Source organism: Periophthalmus magnuspinnatus, chromosome 18, assembly GCF_009829125.3.
Source record: "Periophthalmus magnuspinnatus isolate fPerMag1 chromosome 18, fPerMag1.2.pri, whole genome shotgun sequence".
In the NCBI taxonomy this organism is placed as follows: domain Eukaryota; kingdom Metazoa; phylum Chordata; class Actinopteri; order Gobiiformes; family Gobiidae; genus Periophthalmus; species Periophthalmus magnuspinnatus.
Genome location: NC_047143.1, coordinates 405,924 through 426,571, shown reverse-complemented (window position 1 = coordinate 426,571; position 20,648 = coordinate 405,924). Strand labels below are relative to the sequence as shown.

Sequence of the window (20,648 nt, the reverse complement as noted above, 5' to 3'; positions counted from 1 at the left end):
TAAATGTGTAATAAAGGTCTGTATCACACATACCTGTGGATTTTCAAAATAAATGTAAGAAATTAGTTACAATACACACAAATAAAACATGTAAATACGGCATTTGAACTTCTGTGTCATACTTTGTCCCAGCAGCAGGGGGCATTAGATATTATAAAGGCTAGACTGACTATCGCCATGGAAATAAGAATAATGTAAATCCAGTTGCAGCGGCCATGTTGTGACTTCAGTATTCTATAAAGAACTCATTCAAACCAACAGAAAGTGCACTTTATAAAAATAAATTTCTCTTAAATACTTGGATCACGTGACTTGTTAATATGTAGTTCTTTTATATACTTCTATAGTTCTAATGTTCTACCTAATGTGAAAACTCATGTGAAGAAATATTGAACTATTATAAATATTCTCTTGTATTAATACTTTACAGCTGACATCATGTATATTCTCGGGGTGTGATGCAAACTGTACATTCCCGCATCATTATGACACAAATACACCTTTATCTGTCTCTTTACACGTGTTTTCTGTGTTTTCGTGACGTTTCTGCTGCTCTTACAATCCCAAGATGGCCGCCGCGGTTGTCACGGTAACAGTGTGTGGTCTCTAGTTTTATTTCACCACAGGGGGGCGGGGCGAAGGCGGCTCTGAGCCTGCGCAGCTTCCGGAGCGCTCGGGTTAGTGCGGGAAACTAAATGGACTAGACCAGGACTAAAACAGGACTAAAACAGGGCTAAACCGGGACTAAACCAGGACTAAACCGGGACTAAAACAGGACTAATGACAGGCGGGTTGTTCCCGGGCGGATGGCGGAGCTGAGGCGGGTCCTGGACCAGTTCAGAGGCTGCACTGACGCGGTGAGTAAAAGACCAGGACTAAACCGGGTCTGAACCGGGACTAAACCGGGACTGAACCGGGACTAAACCGGGACTAAACCGGGTCTGAACCAGGACTAAACCAGGACTAAACCGGGACTGAACAGGGACTGAACCAGGACTAAACCGGTCTAACTCGGGTCTGACTCGGGTCTGACTCGGGTCTAACTCGGGTCTTGCTCTTGCAGGAGTCTCAGTGGCTCCAGGAGCTGTTTGTGTTTGTCCGAGCTCACCTGTGCAGTGGCCCCGCCCCCTCAGGTGAGTGTCGTTATAATGTGTTTATAAACTATTCAAAATGTACAATATCACACTAAACCAGAGTGAGCTGACCCTCACCCCTCTGACCCTCACCCCTCTGACCCTCACCCCTCTGACCCACTGACCCTCACCCCTCTGACCCTCACCCCTCTGACCCTCACCCCTCTGACCCACTGACCCTCACCCCTCTGACCCTCACCCCTCTGACCCTCACCCCTCTGACCCACTGACCCTCACCCCACTGACCCTCAGCCCTCTGACCCGCAGACCCTCACCCCTCTGACCCTCACCCCTCTGACCCTCACCCCTCTGACCTGTACAGACCCTCACCCCTCTGACCCACAGACCCTCACCCCTCTGACCTGCAGACCCTCACCCCTCTGACCTGCAGACCCTCACCCCTCTGACCCTCACCCCTCTGACCTGCAGACCCTCAAACATCTTCATTTATAAATCTTGACTGGTAAAACCTCACCTCCCTGGGTCAGTTCAGTTCTCATTACTGTACCAGGTCTGTGGAGAGGCTGACTTATTTATGTAACACTCTCATAAACTCTTGAACGTGTTAATCCAAACGCAGAGCGACGTGGTGGATGTTCAAACTCTGAAACGTTCTCATAGTTTTTCAGTAGAAATTCCAAGATGGCGGCGCGCTCAAGTCGTCATGTACGAGGAGGAAAACTCCACCTCCGAGGACGACTGGAAGGCACCATAATCTGAGGCCGTGTCTGTCTGCGACGCGCCGGTTTCTCACGTTGTTCTTGGTTTCAGATGACGTCAGGACTTCAGTGTCGGAGCTGAGTTTGGCGCTGGTGAAGATCCTCCAGGAAACTTCAGCCTCCGGATCTCTACCTGTGTCCTACAGGTGAGAGCGCCCTCTTTAGGACGGGCACAGACGGGTTTATTTGTACAACTGGTACACAAAGTCATACAAAGACTTTTACAGAATAAGAAACATTAAGATCACACAAATCAAAACATAAATAATCATCATAAATTGAACATTAAAGGAGAAGTCCTGGTTTATCCCTGAGACTTGTTCACACAGAGCAGCTTTAAAGTCTCTGAGCCACAGGAGCCAGAGACTGAGCCACAGGAGCCACAGGACACATGTGTGAAGTACTTCCTGGTTCTAGTCCTGACCCGAGCAGCAGTGTTCTGGATGTTCTGGATGTTCTGGATGTTCTGGATGTTCTGTTCTGTGGCTCGTTTGTAGAGTCCAGTGATCAGGACGTTACAGTCGTCTAATCTACTGGACACAAACGCAGGATAAGTGTCTCTAAGATGATAAAAAGCTGCAGATGTTACTGATTTGATGTGTCTGTTAAAGTTCAAGTCTGAGTCCATTTTTACCTCTAGATTTCTGTCCTGAGTTGAAGGTTTTAGAGACAGAGACTGGAGGTGACACTGACACTTTATGTTTCTGTGACTTGAGTCTTGTCTGAGTTTATCTGGACAAAGTTGTTTTTCCTCCACACACTGATCTGTTGATGCAGTGTGCGTCTGCAGAGTTGTGTGTTGGTCTTGTTTTTGGTCTCAGGTCTTGTTTTTGGTCTTGTTTTTGGTCTTGTTTTTGGTCTTGTTTTTGGTCTCAGGTCTTGTTTTTGGTCTCAGGTCTTGTTTTTGGTCTCAGGTCTTGTTTTTGGTCTCAGGTCTTGTTTTTGGTCTCAGGTTGGTTTCTGTGTCGGAGCTTGTGTCTCTGCAGCGTCTGCCCTGCGTCAGCTGCCTCTCCTGGACGACCAATCAGCATCGAGCGTGGGCCCGGGAGGCGGAGCAGATCCCTGGACTCCGCCCATTCCCCCGAGTGAAGCTGCTGCTGATTGGATGGCTGTGCAGGGGGCGTGGCCCGGACCTCAGTCTGAAGGACGCCACTGGAGAACTCAGCTGTCAGGTACCAAACCCCCCCATTTTAAGGCTCTGTGTCCTCCTCCCCTCTGTCACCCTGCTCTGTGAGGAAATGTCTCACAGTGGAGCTTTAACCCTGCTCTGTGAGGAAATGTCCCACAGTGGAGCTTTAACCCTGCTCTAATGTGTGAAATATCCCACAGTGGAGCTTTAACCCTGTGTTTCAATAATCCTGCTCAGCTCAACACTGTTACACTTGGTGATGTCATCAGGTGGTTCCTCTCTGTGTTTCTAAAGGTTCTGACCCAAAACTGTTTCTGTTCAGGTCCCTGCATGGTCCCAGGGTCTGGACCAGGGTCTGGACCAGGGTCTGGACCAGGGTCTGGACCAGGGTCTGGACCAGGGTCTGGCCCGAGCCGTGTTTCTGCCGCACTGGAACTACATCCCCCATGATGCACCGGGACGGGGGCATCTGGAGCTGATTGGCCGTCCTCTGTCACTGTGCCCCGCCCCTCAGGGGCAGGGATTGGCCAGCAAGGCGGAGGGGGCGGGGTCTCTGAGTGTCAATCAAGCGGCGACTCTTCTGCTGCAGCACAAGAGCAGGTCAGAGTTTGGGGTTTAATGTTTTAATTTTGATTTAATCTGGAGGATAAAACCTGTTTAAACAAATCACAAAAACACAAATCAAGAAGCAGTTTGTGAACAAAAAGTGAAAAATGTGTTGAAAATGAGGGTTCTATTTAAAGTCCCACACTGATGACGTCACACTGAGGGAATCCTGTCCAAGGGTGAAGTCACAATTGCAACCAGGAAGTCAAATTTAAAAACGTAAAAAATCACTATAATAACTAAGAAAAAATGCTGGTATTTCAAATTAATATTTATTGTTTTTAGTAAAATCTTAAATGAAATGATCTTAAATGTGTTTGAGTAAATAGAATGAGTCACTCCACAGTCGCAGACCTGGATCTCCTCCTTTAATCTTTAAAAGGAACGTGTCTCCTCAGGACGCGGCGCCGTGGCGATGGCGGACACGTCTCACAGCGGCGCGTCTCAGTCAGGGGCCTGGTCTCTGCAGTTTGCCCCCTACTGGACATCGGTGGAACCACATTCTTCATCTTTTCTCTGACACAAAACAACACGACCATCAACGTCCTCGTCAAGGTCTGAACTACTGCCATGTCCGACCTGGTTTAGACCTGGTTTAGTCCTGGTTTAGTCCTGGTTTAGTCCTGGTTTAGACCTGGTTTAGACCTGGTTTAGTCCGGGTTTAGTCCTGGTTTAGACCTGGTTTAGACCTGGTTTAGACCTGGTTTAGACCTGGTTTAGACCTGGTTTAGTCCTGGTTTAGACCCGGTTTAGACCCGGTTTAGACCCGGTTTAGACCCGGTTTAGACCCGGTTTAGTCCTGGTTTAGTCCTGGTTTAGACCTGGTTTAGACCCGGTTTAGACCCGGTTTAGACCCGGTTTAGACCTGGTTTAGACCTGGTTTAGTCCTGGTTTAGACCCGGTTTAGACCTGGTTTAGACCTGGTTTAGACCTGGTTTAGTCCGGGTTTAGACCTGGTTTAGACCTGGTTTAGACCTGGTTTAGTCCTGGTTTAGACCCGGTTTAGTCCTGGTTTAGTCCTGGTTTAGACCTGGTTTAGACCCGGTTTAGACCCGGTTTAGACCTGGTTTAGACCTGGTTTAGTCCTGGTTTAGACCCGGTTTAGACCTGGTCTAGTCCCGGTCTGGTCCCGGTCTGGTCCCGGTCTGGTCCCGGTCTGGTCCCGGTCTGGTCCCGGTCTAGTCCCGGTCTAGTCCCGGTGTAGTCCCGGTCTAGTCCCTGTCTCTCTTTAGGACACTTCATGTCGGCTGTGGTGGAGCAGGAGCGTGCACGTGGGCATGAGCGTGCACGTGACACAGCTGCGAGCGTGCACGTTACGCAGCTGGAACAGGAACAGCGTCCTGAGCGCCACCGGCCAATCAGAGCTCACCGTTCACCCGGCAGACCAATCACAGCCCTCCGTTCACCCGACAGACCAATCACAGCCCTCCGTTCACCCGACAGACCAATCACAGCCCTCCGTTCACCCGGCAGACCAATCACAGCCCTCCGTTCACCCGACAGACCAATCACAGCCCTCCTTTCACCCGGCAGACCAATCACAGCCCTCCGTTCACCCGGCAGACCAATCACAGCCCTCCGTTCACCCGGCAGACCAATCACAGCGCGTCTTTGAAGAGATGCAAACCCAGGACCAATCAGAGGCTGAGGCTTTGCCCAGGGACCAATCAGGACTGAGACGCTCCTCTGTCATCAACTACAAGGTAACGTCTGTATTCTGCATTCAAGACGCCATCGCTCCAAAAATCACTGTTTTCCCCTACCCCCCAGACATGCCCACTGCTCTGTCTTTTTGCTCCAGTCCTATTTTAGTCCCGCTCTAGTCCCGCTCTAGTCCCGCTCTAGTCCCGCTCTAGTCCCGCTCTAGTCCTATTTTAGTCCCGCTCTAGTCCCGCTCTAGTCCCGCTCTAGTCCTATTTTAGTCCCGCTCTAGTCCCGCTTTAGTCCCGCTTTAGACCCGCTCTAGTCCCGCTCTAGTCCCGCTCTAGTCCCGCTCTAGTCCCGCTTTAGTCTCGCTTTAGTCCTACTTTAGTCCTGCTGAGGGCTAACCACTCTGCCGCTCTTCCAGGGCACTGTCACGGAGGTCCTGAGCAGAGGGGCGGGGCTTTACGTGATTGACAGAAAGGTGGGACTGTGTTTGGCCAATCAGCCGCTGCCGTTGAGAGCCATTAGACCCGGGGACACTTTACAGGTGAGTCCAGGATCTGAACCGGTCTAAAGGGGGTCTTTCTCTGGTCTCTCGTGTGGATCTTAACTGGTCTAAAGGGGGTCTTTCTCTGGTCTCTCGTGTGGATCTTAACTGGTCTAAAGGGGGTCTTTCTCTGGTCTCTCGTGTGGATCTTAACTGGTCTAAAGGGGGTCTTTCTCTGGTCTCTCGTATGGATCTTAACTGGTCTAAAGGGGGTCTTTCTCTGGTCTCTCGTATGGATCTTAACTGGTCTAAAGGGGGTCTTTCTCTGGTCTCTCGTGTGGATCTGAACCAGTCTAAAGGGGGTCTTTCTCTGGTCTCTCGTGTGGATCTGAACCGGTCTAAAGGGGGTCTTTCTCTGGTCTCTCGTGTGGACCTGAACTGGTCTAAAGGGGGTCTTTCTCTGGTCTCTCGTGTGGATCTGAACCGGTCTAAAGGGGGTCTCTTGTGCACAGATCTCAAACGTGCACGTTCTGCGGAGGCCGAGCCCAGACCACGCTCCCATCATGCTTTGCTGCTGTCTGCGGTCCAGCGTCACGGTAACGGCCTTCAGTCCCGGTTACCGCGGAGACGAGGAGGAGAGTTGCCCTGGAGACGGAGTTTTGCTGCGGTTACTGCTGCACAAGGACGTGGGCGTGGCCATGTACCTGTGGATGTGTCACGTGACCACATGCCTCAGAGACAGGTTAGTCCTGGTCTAGTCCTGGTCTAGTCCTGGTCTAGTCCTGGTCTAGTCCTGGTCTAGTCCTGGTCTAGTCCTGGTTTAGTCCTGGTCTAGTCCTGGTCTAGTCCTGGTTTAGTCCTGGTCTGGTCTTGTTTCAGCCTGAGTCCTCAGAAGGAGCAGTGTGTGTGTCTTTTGTCGTGGAAGATTCTGGAGACTGTGACTGGACCCAGAAAGTCCCGACGCCGCGACATCTACGGCGAGATGATGGACACGCCCCACACCTGCACCGTCTCCAAGGTAACGGCTCAGGATGGGCAAGATACTGGATGATTGACACCAAGACGCCGATATATTGGTCGATTATATCAGTCGATATATCGGTCGATATATTGGTCGATGTCACCATTTCATACTGATATTTGTTGGCACTGCCCCATAGACTGTACACACACCAAACACACACAGTATAAACAAACACACACAGTATAAACAAACACACACACTATAAACAAACACACACACTATAAACAACTTGACTTGGGTCAAATGTTTTGGATTTCTTTCCAGAAGTTTCTCTCAAAAGTTGCAGGAGTTTTGTCCCAGTTCGTCCAGACAGAACTGGTGTATCTGAGCCCAGTTTGTGTCCGTCTCACTCGCACAGGCCTTTTCAGGTCTGTTCACATTTTCAATAGGACTGAGATCAGGACTTTGTGATGGACACTCCAAAACATCCACTTTGTTATCCTTAAGTCACTTTGTTATCCTTAAGCCTCTTTGGTATCCTTAAGCCTCTTTGTTATCCTTAAGCCACTTTGTTATCCTTAAGCCCCTTTGTTATCCTTAAGCCCCTTTGTTATCCTTAAGCCTCTTTGTTATCCTTAAGCCTCTTTGTTATCCTTAAGTCACTTTATTTTCCTTAAGCCTCTTTGTTATCCTTAAGCCCCTTTGTTATCCTTAAGCCTCTTTGTTATCCTTAAGCCTCTTTGTTATCCTTAAGCCTCTTTGTTATCCTTAAGCCTCTTTGTTATCCTTAAGCCACTTTGTTATCCTTAAGCCCCTTTGTTATCCTTAAGCCCCTTTGTTATCCTTAAGCCTCTTTGTTATCCTTAAGCCTCTTTGTTATCCTTAAGTCACTTTATTTTCCTTAAGCCTCTTTGTTATCCTTAAGCCCCTTTGTTATCCTTAAGCCTCTTTGTTATCCTTAAGCCTCTTTGTTATCCTTAAGCCTCTTTGTTATCCTTAAGCCTCTTTGTTATCCTTAAGCCTCTTTGTTATCCTTAAGCCTCTTTGTTATCCTTAAGCCTCTTTGTTATCCTTAAGCCTCTTTGTTATCCTTAAGCCTCTTTGTTATCCTTAAGCCTCTTTGTTATTTCTTAAGCCTCTTTGTTATCCTTAAACCTCTTTGTTATCCTTAAGCCTCTTTGTCACCAGTTTGTCCGTATGCTTCAGGTCTTTGTCCATTTGAAGACACATTTGTTGCTTTAATTTCCTGCTGATGTGTTGAGATGTTGCTTCAGTTTTTCCACATAATGTTCTTTCCTCCTGATGCATCTGTTTTGTGAAGTGCACCAGTCCCTCCTGCAGCAAAACAGCCCCACGACACGATGCAGACACCCCCGTGTTTCACAGTTGGGATGGTGTTTCTCAGGCCTTTTTCCTCCAAACATAACGAGGCTCATTCTGGTCAAACAGTTCAGTTTCAGTTTCGTCGGCCCACACGTGTCACAGGCGACGTCATTACTTATCTGACGTATTTCCCTCCTCCTCAGTACGGCTCCGCCTCCTCGCTGCCGCACGTGCTCAGTGTGTCGTCGCTCCGCTCCTCGCTGCTCTCGCACTGCTGGTCCTCCCTCAGTCTGCACTCTCTACTACCCCCCGATGGACAGAGTCTGAACTGCAGCCAGCTCAACGCAGCCATCTCCTGGTCCCATGTCGTCCTCGGATCAGACCCCGGGGACCAGAGACCGGACCAGAGACCGGACCAGAGACCGGACCAGAGACCGGACCAGAGACCGGACCAGAGACCGGACCAGAGACCGGACCAGAGACCGGACCAGAGACCACCTGCAGACTTCACCTTGAGGTAAGTCTCTGTCTGACGTCACCCACAGCGCTCAGCTCCAAATGAAGCTCATATTTGTAATTCTGACCGTGAGTATCATAGCAACCAAAGAGAAGGTACATGTCCCCGCCCACACCCCGCTGATTGGGCAGGAAGTGGGTGCTTAGCCACGCAATCAGTCAAACCTGTTGCTAACGCTAGTGGGGGTGACCTAGAGGAAAGAAGGCGTCTGTGGCGAGTCGATGGAGCTGAAGTGCGCCCATGATCATTTCCTGTTTGGAACGCCGCGGCGGCTAGTGGGTTAGCGACGTCCAGAGATATGTAGAGTCTGTGGTCTGACCCGTCTTTAAAAGTGTAGGAGAGCCTGGGCTTTGCTTCGGAGCTCTGGAGGAGTCTGGAGATGTCTCTGATCTTCTGACCCTGAGGACTCACATGGGACTGTTGTGCTCCTGTGTAGAGAGCGCCCCCTGCTGCTGGTGGGGATGCTGCACCTCCCGTCTCCAGGATCTGAGGCTCAGAGTCTGGAGCTCCGAGACTCCACCGGGACCGTGACCTGTGTGGTGACAGAGGCGGGACCGGACCGGGGTCTAGATCAGGACCCGGAGCGGGACTCGCCTCGGGAGCAGACGGCCGCCTTCAGCACGGCCTGGATCGGTACAGTCCAGTTTATTTGAGAGTTTGGAGATTCTAAACACGTCATTATATTTGCCAACGAGTCAGTGTGTAGAAGCCAGCTGCTGATTGGTTTAGGGTGATGAAGGTTCTCCTTAACGCTGGCTTCTGATTGGCAGGCTGCCTGGTCTGTGTGCGTCACTTCACCATGGTAACGGAGAGGTTCATCCAATCTGAGTTCCCCTCCTTCAGACACCTGGATCAAGAGCACTTCATCTCCCGCAAAGATGCCAGGTAAGTCCTGGTTTAGACCCAGTTTAGTCCCGGTTTAGTCCCGGTTTAGACCCGGTTTAGACCCGGTTTAGTCCTGGTTTAGACCTGGTTTAGTCCTGGTTTAGACCTGGTTTAGTCCTGGTTTAGTCCTGGTTTAGTCCTGGTTTAGACCTGGTTTAGTCCTGGTTTAGTCCTGGTTTAGTCCTGGTTTAGACCCGGTTTAGACCCGGCTTAGACCCGGTTTGGTCCCGGTTTAGACCTGGTTTAGTGCTGGTTTAGTCCTGGTTTAGTCCTGGTTTAGACCCGGTTTAGACCCGGTTTAGACCTGGTTTAGTGCTGGTTTAGTCCTGGTTTAGACCCGGTTTAGACCCGGTTTAGACCTGGTTTAGTCCTGGTTTAGACCCGGTTTCTCTCTCTCTCTGTAGGATTTACCTCCAGTTCTCGCTCGACCAGGTGACTGTGCTCAGCCCGTCCGTTTCCATGGCGATTCAGCTGCGTCAGGGGGCGGGGCCTGGTAGTGATGCGAGTGGCGAGGAGTTGGAGCCCGAGGAAAGGAAGAGGAAGAGGAGACGAGATGAAGAAGGTGATATCAGGTCACACTTCTTCTTCGGGTCATTTCTATTTACTTCATTTATTTATTTAATTAGTATTTGGTCCATTGTCTTTAAACTGTTATTTGGGTCAAATGTTTTGGATATTTGAGGTATTTTGAGTTTTTGTTTTTTTTGTTTGTTTTTTTTTTTTAGGCGATTTTTTTGTTTTGGTCTTGTCTTTGTTCGTATTAACCCTCTACATGATCCTGGGTTCATTCTTTTTTTCTTTTTTTTTTAGTTGAGTTGTTATTTTTAATTGTATTAGTTATTTTGAGTTTGTTTGTTAATTTTTAGCTTATTTTCTTCATTTTGAGTTATGTTGAGTTTATTTTTTGAGTTATTTGAGTATTGGTTGTTCTTTTTAGTTATTTTGAGTTGATTTATTTTATGTTTTGTTATACTGAGTTTTTTGTGTGTTTTTTTTTAGGGTTTTTTTGGTGGTTGTTTTGATGTTTTGTTTTGGGGTTTGTTTGTTTTTTTGTTTTGTTATTTTGAGGTTTGTTTGTTTTTTTGTCTATTTTTTTGTTTTAGTCTTAAATGTTCGTATTAACCCTCTACATGATCCTGGGGTTTTTATTTCACTATTGTGTCTGTAAATCCAGATCTGAACATTAATAACAGACAAATCAGGTCCTTCTTTCCCCGAGGTCGCTCCTGTTAGCGTTAGCAACAGGTTTGATTGACAGCGTTGCTAAGCGCCCGCCCGATAAACCAGTGGATGTGATATTTCAAAACTGTTACCTAGCAACCATAGAGTTAACAATGACCCAAACTTGTCCAAATTACATTTTCACTAAAAGTTTCAGTGTTGGTGACATCGGTGGAGGTATTTTTGTACTTTTCTTGTGATTTAACAGATTTAGAGTGTCATAAATATTCAGACGAGGTTCTATCAGAGTCATTAGAAACAAACCTGGTGCACTTTAACCTGTATCTGCTGCTCGTGTGTTTACACAGAGGGCGAAGCCACAGTCTGCGTCTCCGTGGTGATTAGGGTGGAGCAGAAAGAGGGTGTGGCCTTGAGGAACGTGGAGGCGGGGCGCACGCTGTCATTCAACCTCAAAACCGCTGTGATTGGCCCGGTCGTCTGCTGGGGGCGGGATCCAAAGAACCATCCAATCACAGAGCGAGAAGTCACAGCGGGAGAAAATAAGGTACAAGATCTGACACCCGGTTTAGTCCCGGTTTAGACCTGGTTTAGTCCCGGTTTAGACCCGGTTTAGACCCGGTTCATAATACTTCTATATTTCTTCATATATTTGATCTGTGTCTAAACTGTAGAAAAATGTAAACAAAGAAAAAAACATTTATCTGGTCTAGTACATTCTATATGTTAAGTTTTCCCCACTCTCTGTCTGTCTCTGTCTCTCTGTCCCTGTCTGTCTCTGTGTCTCTGTCCCTGTCTCTCTCTCTCTCTGTCTCTCTGTTTCTGTCCCCGTCTCTCTCTGTCTCTCTCTGTCTCTCTGTCCCTCTGTGTCTCTGTCCCTGTCTCTCTCTCTCTCTGTCTCTCTATTTCTGTCCCCGTCTCTCTCTGTCTCTCTGTCCCTCTGTGTCTCTGTCCCTGTCTCTCTCTGTCTCTGTCCCCGTCTCTCTCTGTCTCTCTCTGTCTCTGTCCCTGTCTCACTGCTGCTGTTCCAGAGGCTGAGTCTGTCGTTCTCTGGAGCGTCCTCTCGCTGGTTCCCTCTACTGCAGGACGGACGCTACTACAGACTGTTGGCTCTCGACACTCAGGTCAGAGGTCACACGGGGGTCACACGGGGGTCACACAGGGGTCACAAACATAGATCCAAATGTGTAACGTTGAGTAATTTTAGATACTTTGTTTAAACCATATCCTGTACACGTCTCTGGACAGAGCTGGCCGCCGTGTTCTGGACTCAAACTAAACTGAAATAATCGCTCTCCGCAGGATCCGAGCGTTCTGATTGGCTGTGCTGTTACTGGGCAGACGGGGGTGGAGCTTCATGCTGACTCTGCCCTCCATGTGCACCCTGATTGGAGGTTTCACACTGTGCCCCGCCCCCAAACCACCCCTCCAGAGTCATGTGACCTCATCAGTTTGAGCGACGTCATCAACTCCAGGTAAATATCGGTCTGGTCCCGGTCTGGTCCCGGTCTGGTCCCGGTCTGGTCCCGGTCTGGTCCCGGTCTGGTCCCGGTCTGGTCCCGGTCTGGTCCCGGTCTGGTCCCGGTCTGGTCCCGGTCTGGTCCCGGTCTGGTCCCGGTCTAGTCTTGGTCTCTGTTTCAGGTCAGATCTGGTGAGTTTTTGTGGTCTGGTTTTGGAGAGAGTTGGAGTCACTGACAGGAGCCAGGACTTTGCACATACAGGTCAGATGCCCTCCCATCCTCCTCGTGTGTCAGATGCCCTCTCTTTACATCAGATGCCCTCCCTCTTTACATCAGATGCCCTTCCTCTGGACAGGTGTGCGCCTGACGGTGTGTGACCACAGTGGGCGGAGTCTGCAGGTGTACCTGGAGCTGAGCCACGCCCCCTTCAGCCCGGGCCTGTTGCCTGGCAACACCCTGAGCCTCAGTCGTGTGCAGAGGAAGGTCTCCAGGTGAGGTCGGAGGTCAAAGGTCACGTATAGTGATGGGACTTTTGGCTCTTTCTGTGGGATCTGGATCCGATTATTTCAAAGAATCTTTTAAAAGACTCTTTATATTAATATGACAGAAGCCAGCGTGAGAACCATTTAATCTACAAACTAATCACAGAGGACAGAGCTGCTCACCAGTGAGCACCCGCAGAGCACCCGCAGAGCACACGCAGAGCACCTGCAGAGCACCCGCAGAGCACCCGCAGAGGACACGCAGAGCACACGCAGATCTCACGCAGATCACACGGCTAAAAACATCAAGAAAATGTGATTTTCACGTTCAGGAGCCTGTGGTCTGAGCTCATGGTTCTGTTTAGAGTTTGATTTTACACAAAAAACTGTTGGCTAATGCTAATGCTAATGCTAATGCTAGCCTGTGACTGTGATGTTATTTGAGGGACTTGTTTCACAGCACAAACTGTTTGCAGGTGAATTTCACTCACATCGTGCCTTCTGTGGCTTCAGGTCGGGGACAGTGTACTGCTGTGGGGTCCCGGTCTCCTGTGTCTCTGTAATCTCTGTTGGACAAAGGTACGTCCCGTCCTCCATTTTGTCTTTACAGAAGTACGTCCCGTCCTCCATTTTGTCTTTACAGAAGTACGTCCCGTCCTCCATTTTGTCTGTACAGAGCCGATTACAGGATGGACTCGTGCGACTGAAACACTTAAGATCATTATATTTAACATTTAACAAAAAAATACAATTTTCTTTTAGTTTTTTTAGGATCCACATCTTACTTCCTGGTTGGAAATCATGACATCACACTAGGAAACTTTGTCACTGTTACCTAGCAACCATGTGGTACACTGGGCCAGGACTGAACCAGGACTGAACCAGGACTGAACCAGGACTGAACCAGGACTAAACCAGGACTAAACCAGGACTAAACCAGGACTAAACCAGGACTGAACCAGGACTGAACCTGTAATACACTGGTCCAAAACTCCTCTAATGTCAGAGATTAATATTTTACAAATAAAAATTTAAGAAAATACCTTTATTTTGCTTAAAGTGTCAGATAAATGTGTTTCTTGTGTAAATGATGCCAAACTTAATTAAAGAATTCTCCCAGTGTGACGTCATCGAAGTGACATCATCAGAGTGACGTCATCAGTGTCACACTGATTATATTGTTCAAAAATCTGCTGCTCTCGTTTGTAGTTCCACTCCGACACCACCTCCGTTTCCCATCATGCTCCTGGGACAGTGGGGCGAAGGGAGCGAGGTTAATGTGGCTCGGGTCAAAGGTCATCTGGTCTGCGTTATGTTCCTTCAACTTCAGTGGACCTGCTCCAAGTGCGACCGAGTCTACACCACGGTACTGAACCAGGACTGAACCAGGACTGAACCAGGTCTAAACCAGGACTGAACCAGGACTGAACCAGATCTAAACCAGGACTGAACCAGGACTGAACCAGGACTGAACCAGGACTGAACCAGGACTGAACCAGGGCCGAACCAGGACTGAACCAGGTCTTCTGTGTTTCAGTCGTGCAGTGGTCCTCAGTGCAGCTCCTCCTCGTCTGTGTTTCGAGCCAAAGCAAAGTCAGTGCCTCCACATTTACTCGTGTTTAAAATGGCGTCTTTTCTAAAATGTCGTCTCTTCTAAAATGGCGTCCAGGGTGGTGCTGGAGGACGGCACGGCGGAGGCTCACGTCTGCTTCTACAACCCTCTCGTCCGGGCTCTGCTGCGATTGGACGATTCACAGTGGGCGGGGCTTCAGCGGGCGCTCAAGGTCAAAGGTCATATCCAGGTGCAGCCCAGGGGGAGGAGCATGTCTGTGGTGAGTCTCTGCCCCCCCTTCTGCTCTTCTGCCCCTCTCCTCTGCTCCTCTGTTCCTTTGCTCTCCTCCCTTCCTCTCTCCTCCTCTCCTCTCCCCCTCTCCTCTCCTCCTCTCCCCCGTTGTTAACTCTCTCTCTCTCTCTGATCCAGACGGTGGACTCAGACCCCGTGTTCGTCTTCCTCCTGTGCGCGGCTCAGGACGCTCTGATTGGCTCGGTGTCTCTCACCTGTCGCCGCCAGCGCTCGCTCCGAGGTCCAGGTGAGTCTGCACAGAAACAAAAGCCTGTCACCATGGCAACAGGTAAAGAGACGGACGAGAGTGGGTGTTTAGTCGCAAATGATGTTGTAAAATAAGTATTTGGTCAATAACAAAAGTTCATCTCATACTTTGTTATATTCTCTTTGTTGCAGTGACAGGTCGTTTTCTGTCTCCAGAGGTTTTCTCTGTTGCTGTAGTTTGGTCCGTTCCTCCTGCAGATCTCCTCTAGAGCAGTGATGTTTTGGGCAACACGGACTTTCAACTCCCTCCAAAGATTTTCTATGAGGTTGAGATCTGGAGACTGGGCCACTCCAGGACCTTGAAATGCTTCTTACTCTACTCCTTTGTTGCCGGGGCGATGTGTTTGGATCATTGTCACACTGAAAGACACAGACACGTTTCATCTTCAATGTCCTCACTGATGGAAGGAGGTTTTCACTCAAAATCTCACGATACATGGCCCCGTTCATTCTTTCCTTTACACAGATCAGTCGTCCTGGTCCCTTTGCAGAAAAACGGCCCCAAAGCATGATGTTTCCACCCCCATGATTCACTGTAGGTCTGATGTTCTTTGGATGAAACTCTGCATTCTTTCTCCTCCAAACACAAGTTGAGTTTTAACCAAACAGTTGTATTTTGGTTTGATCTGACCATGTGACATTGTCCCAATCCTCTTCTGGATCATCCAAATGCTTCTGTCAAACTTCAGACGGGCCTGGACATGTCCTGTCTTAATCAGGGGACACGTCTGGCACTGCAGGATTTGAGTCCCTGGTGGTGTAGTGTGTTACTGATGGTCCCTTTGTTACTTTGGTCCCAGTTCTCTGCAGGTCATTCACTCGGTCGTGTGGTTCTGGGGTTTTTGCTCTTTGTTCTTGTGTCATTTTGACCCCACGGGGTCAGATCTTGGTGGAGCCCCAGGTCTTGGTCTTGTTCCATTTTGTAATACTTGCTCCACAGTTGATTTGTTGACTCCAGCTCTTACCTGTTGCAGATTGAGTGTTCGGGGCCTGGTGTCTACAGTTTTGTTTGTGGTTCCTTTGCTCTTTGGTCTTGTCCATAGTGGAGTTTGAGTCTGACTGTTTGAGGTTGTGGACATGTGTCTTTTATACTGAGGACGAGTTCAAACAGGGGCCATTAATACAGAGAACGAGTGGAGGACAGAGGAGCCTCTGAAAGAAGAAGGTACAGGTCTGAGACACAGATCTTTATTGTTTGTAGGAGACAAATACTTATTTTACCCAGGAATTTACCAATTAATTCATTAAAAATCCTACATTGTGGTAAATGAACCTATGATGAAAATTACAGGCGTCTCGTTGTTTTAACTGGGAGAACTTGAACAGTTGGTGGCTGAATACTTTTTTGCCTCACTGTAGGTATTCAGATTAATTCATGATTGTTGTAAAACCGTGTTCCGCTGCTAGCGAGCTGTGCAATCACCTGTGCAAAATGCTGTTCTAGTGCTAACCTAGCGATAGCAAAGTCCACACAAACACATACCATTATTCACACAAATACAAACTAAACTACGTTCAATAGTTTATTTCACATGGTATGTTGCGTATGATGGAGATTTTCAGCTCAAGTTTGTCAAACGGTGCAGGATGTTTGTGTCGTAAATGTGCGTCTTTAAGCTGCTCGTGTTTTCCGTCGGAGCCGTATCTTTTTTCCTTCAGACTCTGCAGATCGGTGGCTCGTCTTGTTGGTCTTATTTTTCATAATAATTCCACACATCAGACTGTCACCGAGATCCACTGCCCACGAGCCATGAGGGCGACTGAGGATGAAGATCCATCCCCAAATCAGAACAGGCACAGACGCAACAAGTGTCTTTGCTCTGACAGAGCGCCCCCTTGTGGACAAACACAAGAACTAACATCTAAACATTGTATTGAAACTGCAGACATTAGGCAGACTGGAGCCGTAAAGGTGATTATAAACATCGGCGATGATCACGATGATTAAAAAATCACACAAACAATTAATTGCGGATGTTTTTTATCGCGATTAGTGATTTTATCGTATATCGTCCTGTCCCTGTGTCAGACTCATTCTGGTCTTAAATGTTCGTATTAACCCTCTACATGATCCTGGGGTTTTTATTTCACTATTGTGTCTGTAAATCAAGATCTGAACATTAAAAACAGACAAATCAGGTCCTTCTGTCCCCGAGGTCGCTCCTGTTAGCGTTAGCAACAGGTTTGATTGATAGTGTTGCTAAAGCACCCGTTAAACCCGCGGTGTGGGCTGAAGGGGCGTGACCTTCAACAGCCTCGCTCCTGATTGGCTCTTTGGTTGCTATGACACTCATGGTCAGAATTTAACTAACTTTTCTGACTCATTAAGAACTAAACGGTTTGAGTCTGTTATTTATTTATGGCACGTCTTGGGTTTTTTTATGTTTTTATACATTTACACTGTTTTTGTGTCAGTGGCACAAATGAGTTTCACTGTTGTTGTTTCTCGTCTGTATTTACTTTTATTTACTATTTACACATGTCCAGCGTCAGAGTGTAACAAAAGACGTGGTTTAAATCTGTCACTGGACAAATCGTAGGAGTGAAGACGTTTCTCTGCTCGTCCAAGTCTCAGTTCTGGTCAGATTCTTCTTCAGTTCTGGTCAGATTCTTCTTCAGTTCTGGTCAGATTCCTGCTGGACACTGATTTATATCTGTGTGAGGGGAGGAGCTAACGACACTGAGACTGGAAACAGCTTTTGTCTAATTAGAACAGGATGCACTGGCCTCGTTTACAGGCTCCACCCACAAACTGGTATCGATCTGTGGACGACACTGGACTAAAGTCAAAATTCAAGTTCTCCAACCTTTTACTGCACAGATTAAAGCTGTGGATCAAACATCAAGTAAACTGGCCTTTTTAGATTGTGCAGTAACAACAGGAGACGACCAGGTAGAAGTTTAGAGGAAACGCACACACACACACCCACACACACACACCCCCGCACACACACACACACACACTGTTTGATTCACACCATCCGCAGCACAAACTCAGAGTCGTCCTCTACAACACGGAGCCACAGACACGGAGGGAAAAGTGATGGAGGATCAACACGTGGACAAAGTCCTCTCTGCTTGTGGACATCCAAAATGAACCTTCAATAGATCTAAGAGAACTAAAAAACAGGACAACGGGGAATCTGAACTCAGAAGGAAACGTGTAACTCTTCCTTACACTGAGGGTGTGTCTGAAAAACTTCAGAATTTTCAGACAGTTTGAGATTCTTGTCTTTTTCAAACCCAAAAAACATTTTAAGACCAAAGGACAAAACCCCGAGACATAAAGTAATGTGTCTCCTCCATTCAGTGAAGAGTGAGCGTCACACTGGAGAAACTAAACACTCCATAAGAGAAAGAACCAACACAGAGAGAGCAGCTCAGGACACAGTCTGCTGTTCATCTACATCTCAAACACACTGACCACTGCTTTGAACAGACTGAGGGTCAGATCTGAGCCAGAGGAAAGAAATGGTTTGAGAGGAGAGTTAAAGAAGATATTTTTGTTAGGAAATCCCTCCAGGAAAAGAGGGTCTCTCAACGATCTACAGCTCTAAGTCTTTGCTCTGGGTCTTTAGTGCAGTTTGCCTTATATTTATCTGAAGGGACTGTCCACCAATCTGACCAGAACAGAAGAAGCAGCAGGTCAGTTTTGGACCAATCAGATGTTTTTATTCTGAGGGGGCGGGCCTAATGCGCTGCTGTGCGACTGATTGGACGTTTGTCGTTTAATGTGTTTTTATATTTCTGTCTTTCAGAGCTGAGGCGGATGGTTCGAGGAGACCGAGACTTTGTGACCAAAATGAGGCCACCTCTACAGCTCACCTGTGTGCACCTGGAGAGAAACTGACCAATGAGACGAGAGGGACGGACCAATGAGACGAGAGGGACGGACCAATGAGACGAGAGGGAGAGGAGGGACGGACCAATGAGACGAGAGGGACGGACCAATGAGACGAGAGGGACGGACCAATGAGACGAGAGGGACGGACCAATGAGACGAGAGGGAGAGGAGAGGGACGGACCAATGAGACGAGAGGGACGGACCAATGAGACGAGAGGGACGGACCAAAGAGACGAGAGGGACGGACCAATGAGACGAGAGGGACGGACCAATGAGACGAGAGGGACGGACCAATGAGACGAGAGGGATGGACCAATGAGACGAGAGAGGAGAGAGACGGAACAATGAGACGAGAGGGAGAGGAGGGACGGACCAATGAGACGAGAGGGAGGAGAGAGAGACGGACCAATGAGAGGAGAGAGGAGACCCATGGACCAATGAGATCCTGTAAATCTAAAAGTCCAACCAGGAAAGCGGGTGAACGATCATGGAGCCGATACTGCCCCGGCTCCTTTCACTTCCGAGTCGCGGCTCACGTCAGACGGACGTCGGCTGAAGTTCGTTTGTTTTGATTCACTTTGAGTTTGACACAAAATGAGACGGATGAAAACAGTGAAAGTATTAAAGTGTTGAAATGTTCAAGTATTTCTGAGTTTTTGTACAAATAGTGAGACTTAAAGTACTGCAGAGAGCGAGTACTTTTACTATTGTTACTCCAAATACTACTCATGTACAAGAGTAAAGCCAAGTCACAGTACTTGGTAAACAGAGTACTGGGTAACTGAGGGCGGGGCATCTGTTTTATACTTTAAAGTGAATGTGACAAAACACAAGAAAAGTCATAAAATGTGTTATTTTCAAAGAGCCACAAAAATGATCCAAACTAAATCTGAAGAAACAAATGTTCAAATCGTCACCACTTTTACTCCAGTAACAGTACTGCTACTTCAATACAAACAGTACTCAGTAAGTACAGTATCTCAAGTAGCAGTAAAAGTATTAAAAGTACCCGCGGTTGCCTTGGTGACCATAAAGGAGAAAAACAAAATGTCCGACTGGTTTATGATAATAATATTTTATTCTGTGGTAAACTTTCTGAACAAACACAAAATAGTTTAAAAACAGTGACGTCATCGCGGTGAAACGTCTGTGATCCCATTGGTCCAGGCGAAGGCGCTACTGAGCGTGTGCAGTGGGTCCTTTAGCGTCCGGTTAGCCTCGGGAGCTAATGTCAACGCGAGATGCCTTTTTTCAAACTAACCAATGAGGATAAAAATAACACCATCTTTCAAAAGTTCATAATTCTGTCTGATAATATTAAAAGCTATTAAAATCAACTCCACTACGTCAATAATCTGTATTTAAACTTCAGTAAGTGCTCGGTCTGAGGAGGAGATGGGAGCTGGAGTCCTGTGGGTTTTGTAGTCCCTTAGGAAGCGACGTTCATGGGAGTTGTAGTCCAAACGCGTGTCCATATTTGGAGTCCTTTTGAGGCAATGGCAGTAGAATCTGTAGTCCTTTTGTAATCCAACAGAAAGGAGGTTTATCCATGATGCACAGTGGGATTTGTAGTCCAAAGATGGATGGTTTTGTAGTCCTTAAACGTTCTAGAGCCCTTGGTTCAGTCTGAGCTGGAGGACAGAGTCCAAACACAGATATTTGACCTGGTCTGTGGTTAATATCTGAGCCAGTTTTCGTTTCATGTGGATGAGCCCAGAAATTACACAAAGTTCTGTGCGTTCTCTGGCAGTTTCAACAAACTCGAGGGAAAAACATGTTTAGCTTTAAGAATAAACACAGGTGTGAGGATATGAACACGGGTTTATCATTTTGCGGAGCCCAGAACAGAAAAAAAAAACATATCGACAGCTGTCCTCCATCTTAGATCTGTACATCCACTTCCTGATCATGAACGCAGCCTTGTGTGGGAGTTGTAGTCCACCAGGGATCATTTGTAGTCCAGTTTTAAAGCGGGTGCAGTCCTCAGGCATGAAATGTAAACCGCTTCCTCCAAAACCAAATGCATCCTGGGATTTGTACTCCTTTCCTGCAGCTATAGTCCACGTTAGCATGTTAGCATGGAGGAGGTGCGGTCTGTAGTCCTTTAGCGTGGCTGTAGTTCAAAGTTAGCATGGAGGAGGTGCGGTCTGTAGTCCTTGAGCGTGG

General features: G+C 47.9%; 1 protein-coding gene across 2 annotated transcripts; it reads left to right on the top strand.

Moving 5' to 3' along the window:
• Nucleotides 1–705: 705 nt before the first annotated feature.
• ctc1 (CTS telomere maintenance complex component 1) lies at nt 706–19,018 on the top strand. 2 transcript variants are annotated; one of them, XM_055229119.1, is made up of 25 exons: nt 706–857; nt 1,064–1,133; nt 1,905–1,998; nt 2,805–3,024; nt 3,304–3,581; nt 3,986–4,142; nt 4,820–5,290; nt 5,656–5,778; nt 6,231–6,460; nt 6,598–6,736; nt 8,209–8,522; nt 8,959–9,155; nt 9,293–9,407; nt 9,812–9,969; nt 10,937–11,133; nt 11,618–11,710; nt 11,889–12,061; nt 12,228–12,307; nt 12,402–12,537; nt 13,042–13,107; nt 13,738–13,894; nt 14,066–14,121; nt 14,198–14,360; nt 14,510–14,618; nt 18,397–19,018. In XM_055229119.1, the coding sequence occupies exons 1-25, from the start codon at nt 807–809 to the stop codon at nt 18,486–18,488; spliced, it is 3,939 nt and encodes a 1,312-aa protein (XP_055085094.1). In that variant the 5' UTR covers nt 706–806; the 3' UTR covers nt 18,489–19,018. The 2 variants fall into 2 exon arrangements, with proteins under 2 accessions (XP_055085094.1, XP_055085095.1); XM_055229120.1 differs by lacking the exons at nt 13,042–13,107; nt 13,738–13,894; nt 14,066–14,121; ... (1 more) ...; nt 14,510–14,618; nt 18,397–19,018 and adding an exon at nt 12,654–12,730.
• The last annotated feature ends 1,630 nt before the right edge of the window (nt 19,019–20,648 follow it).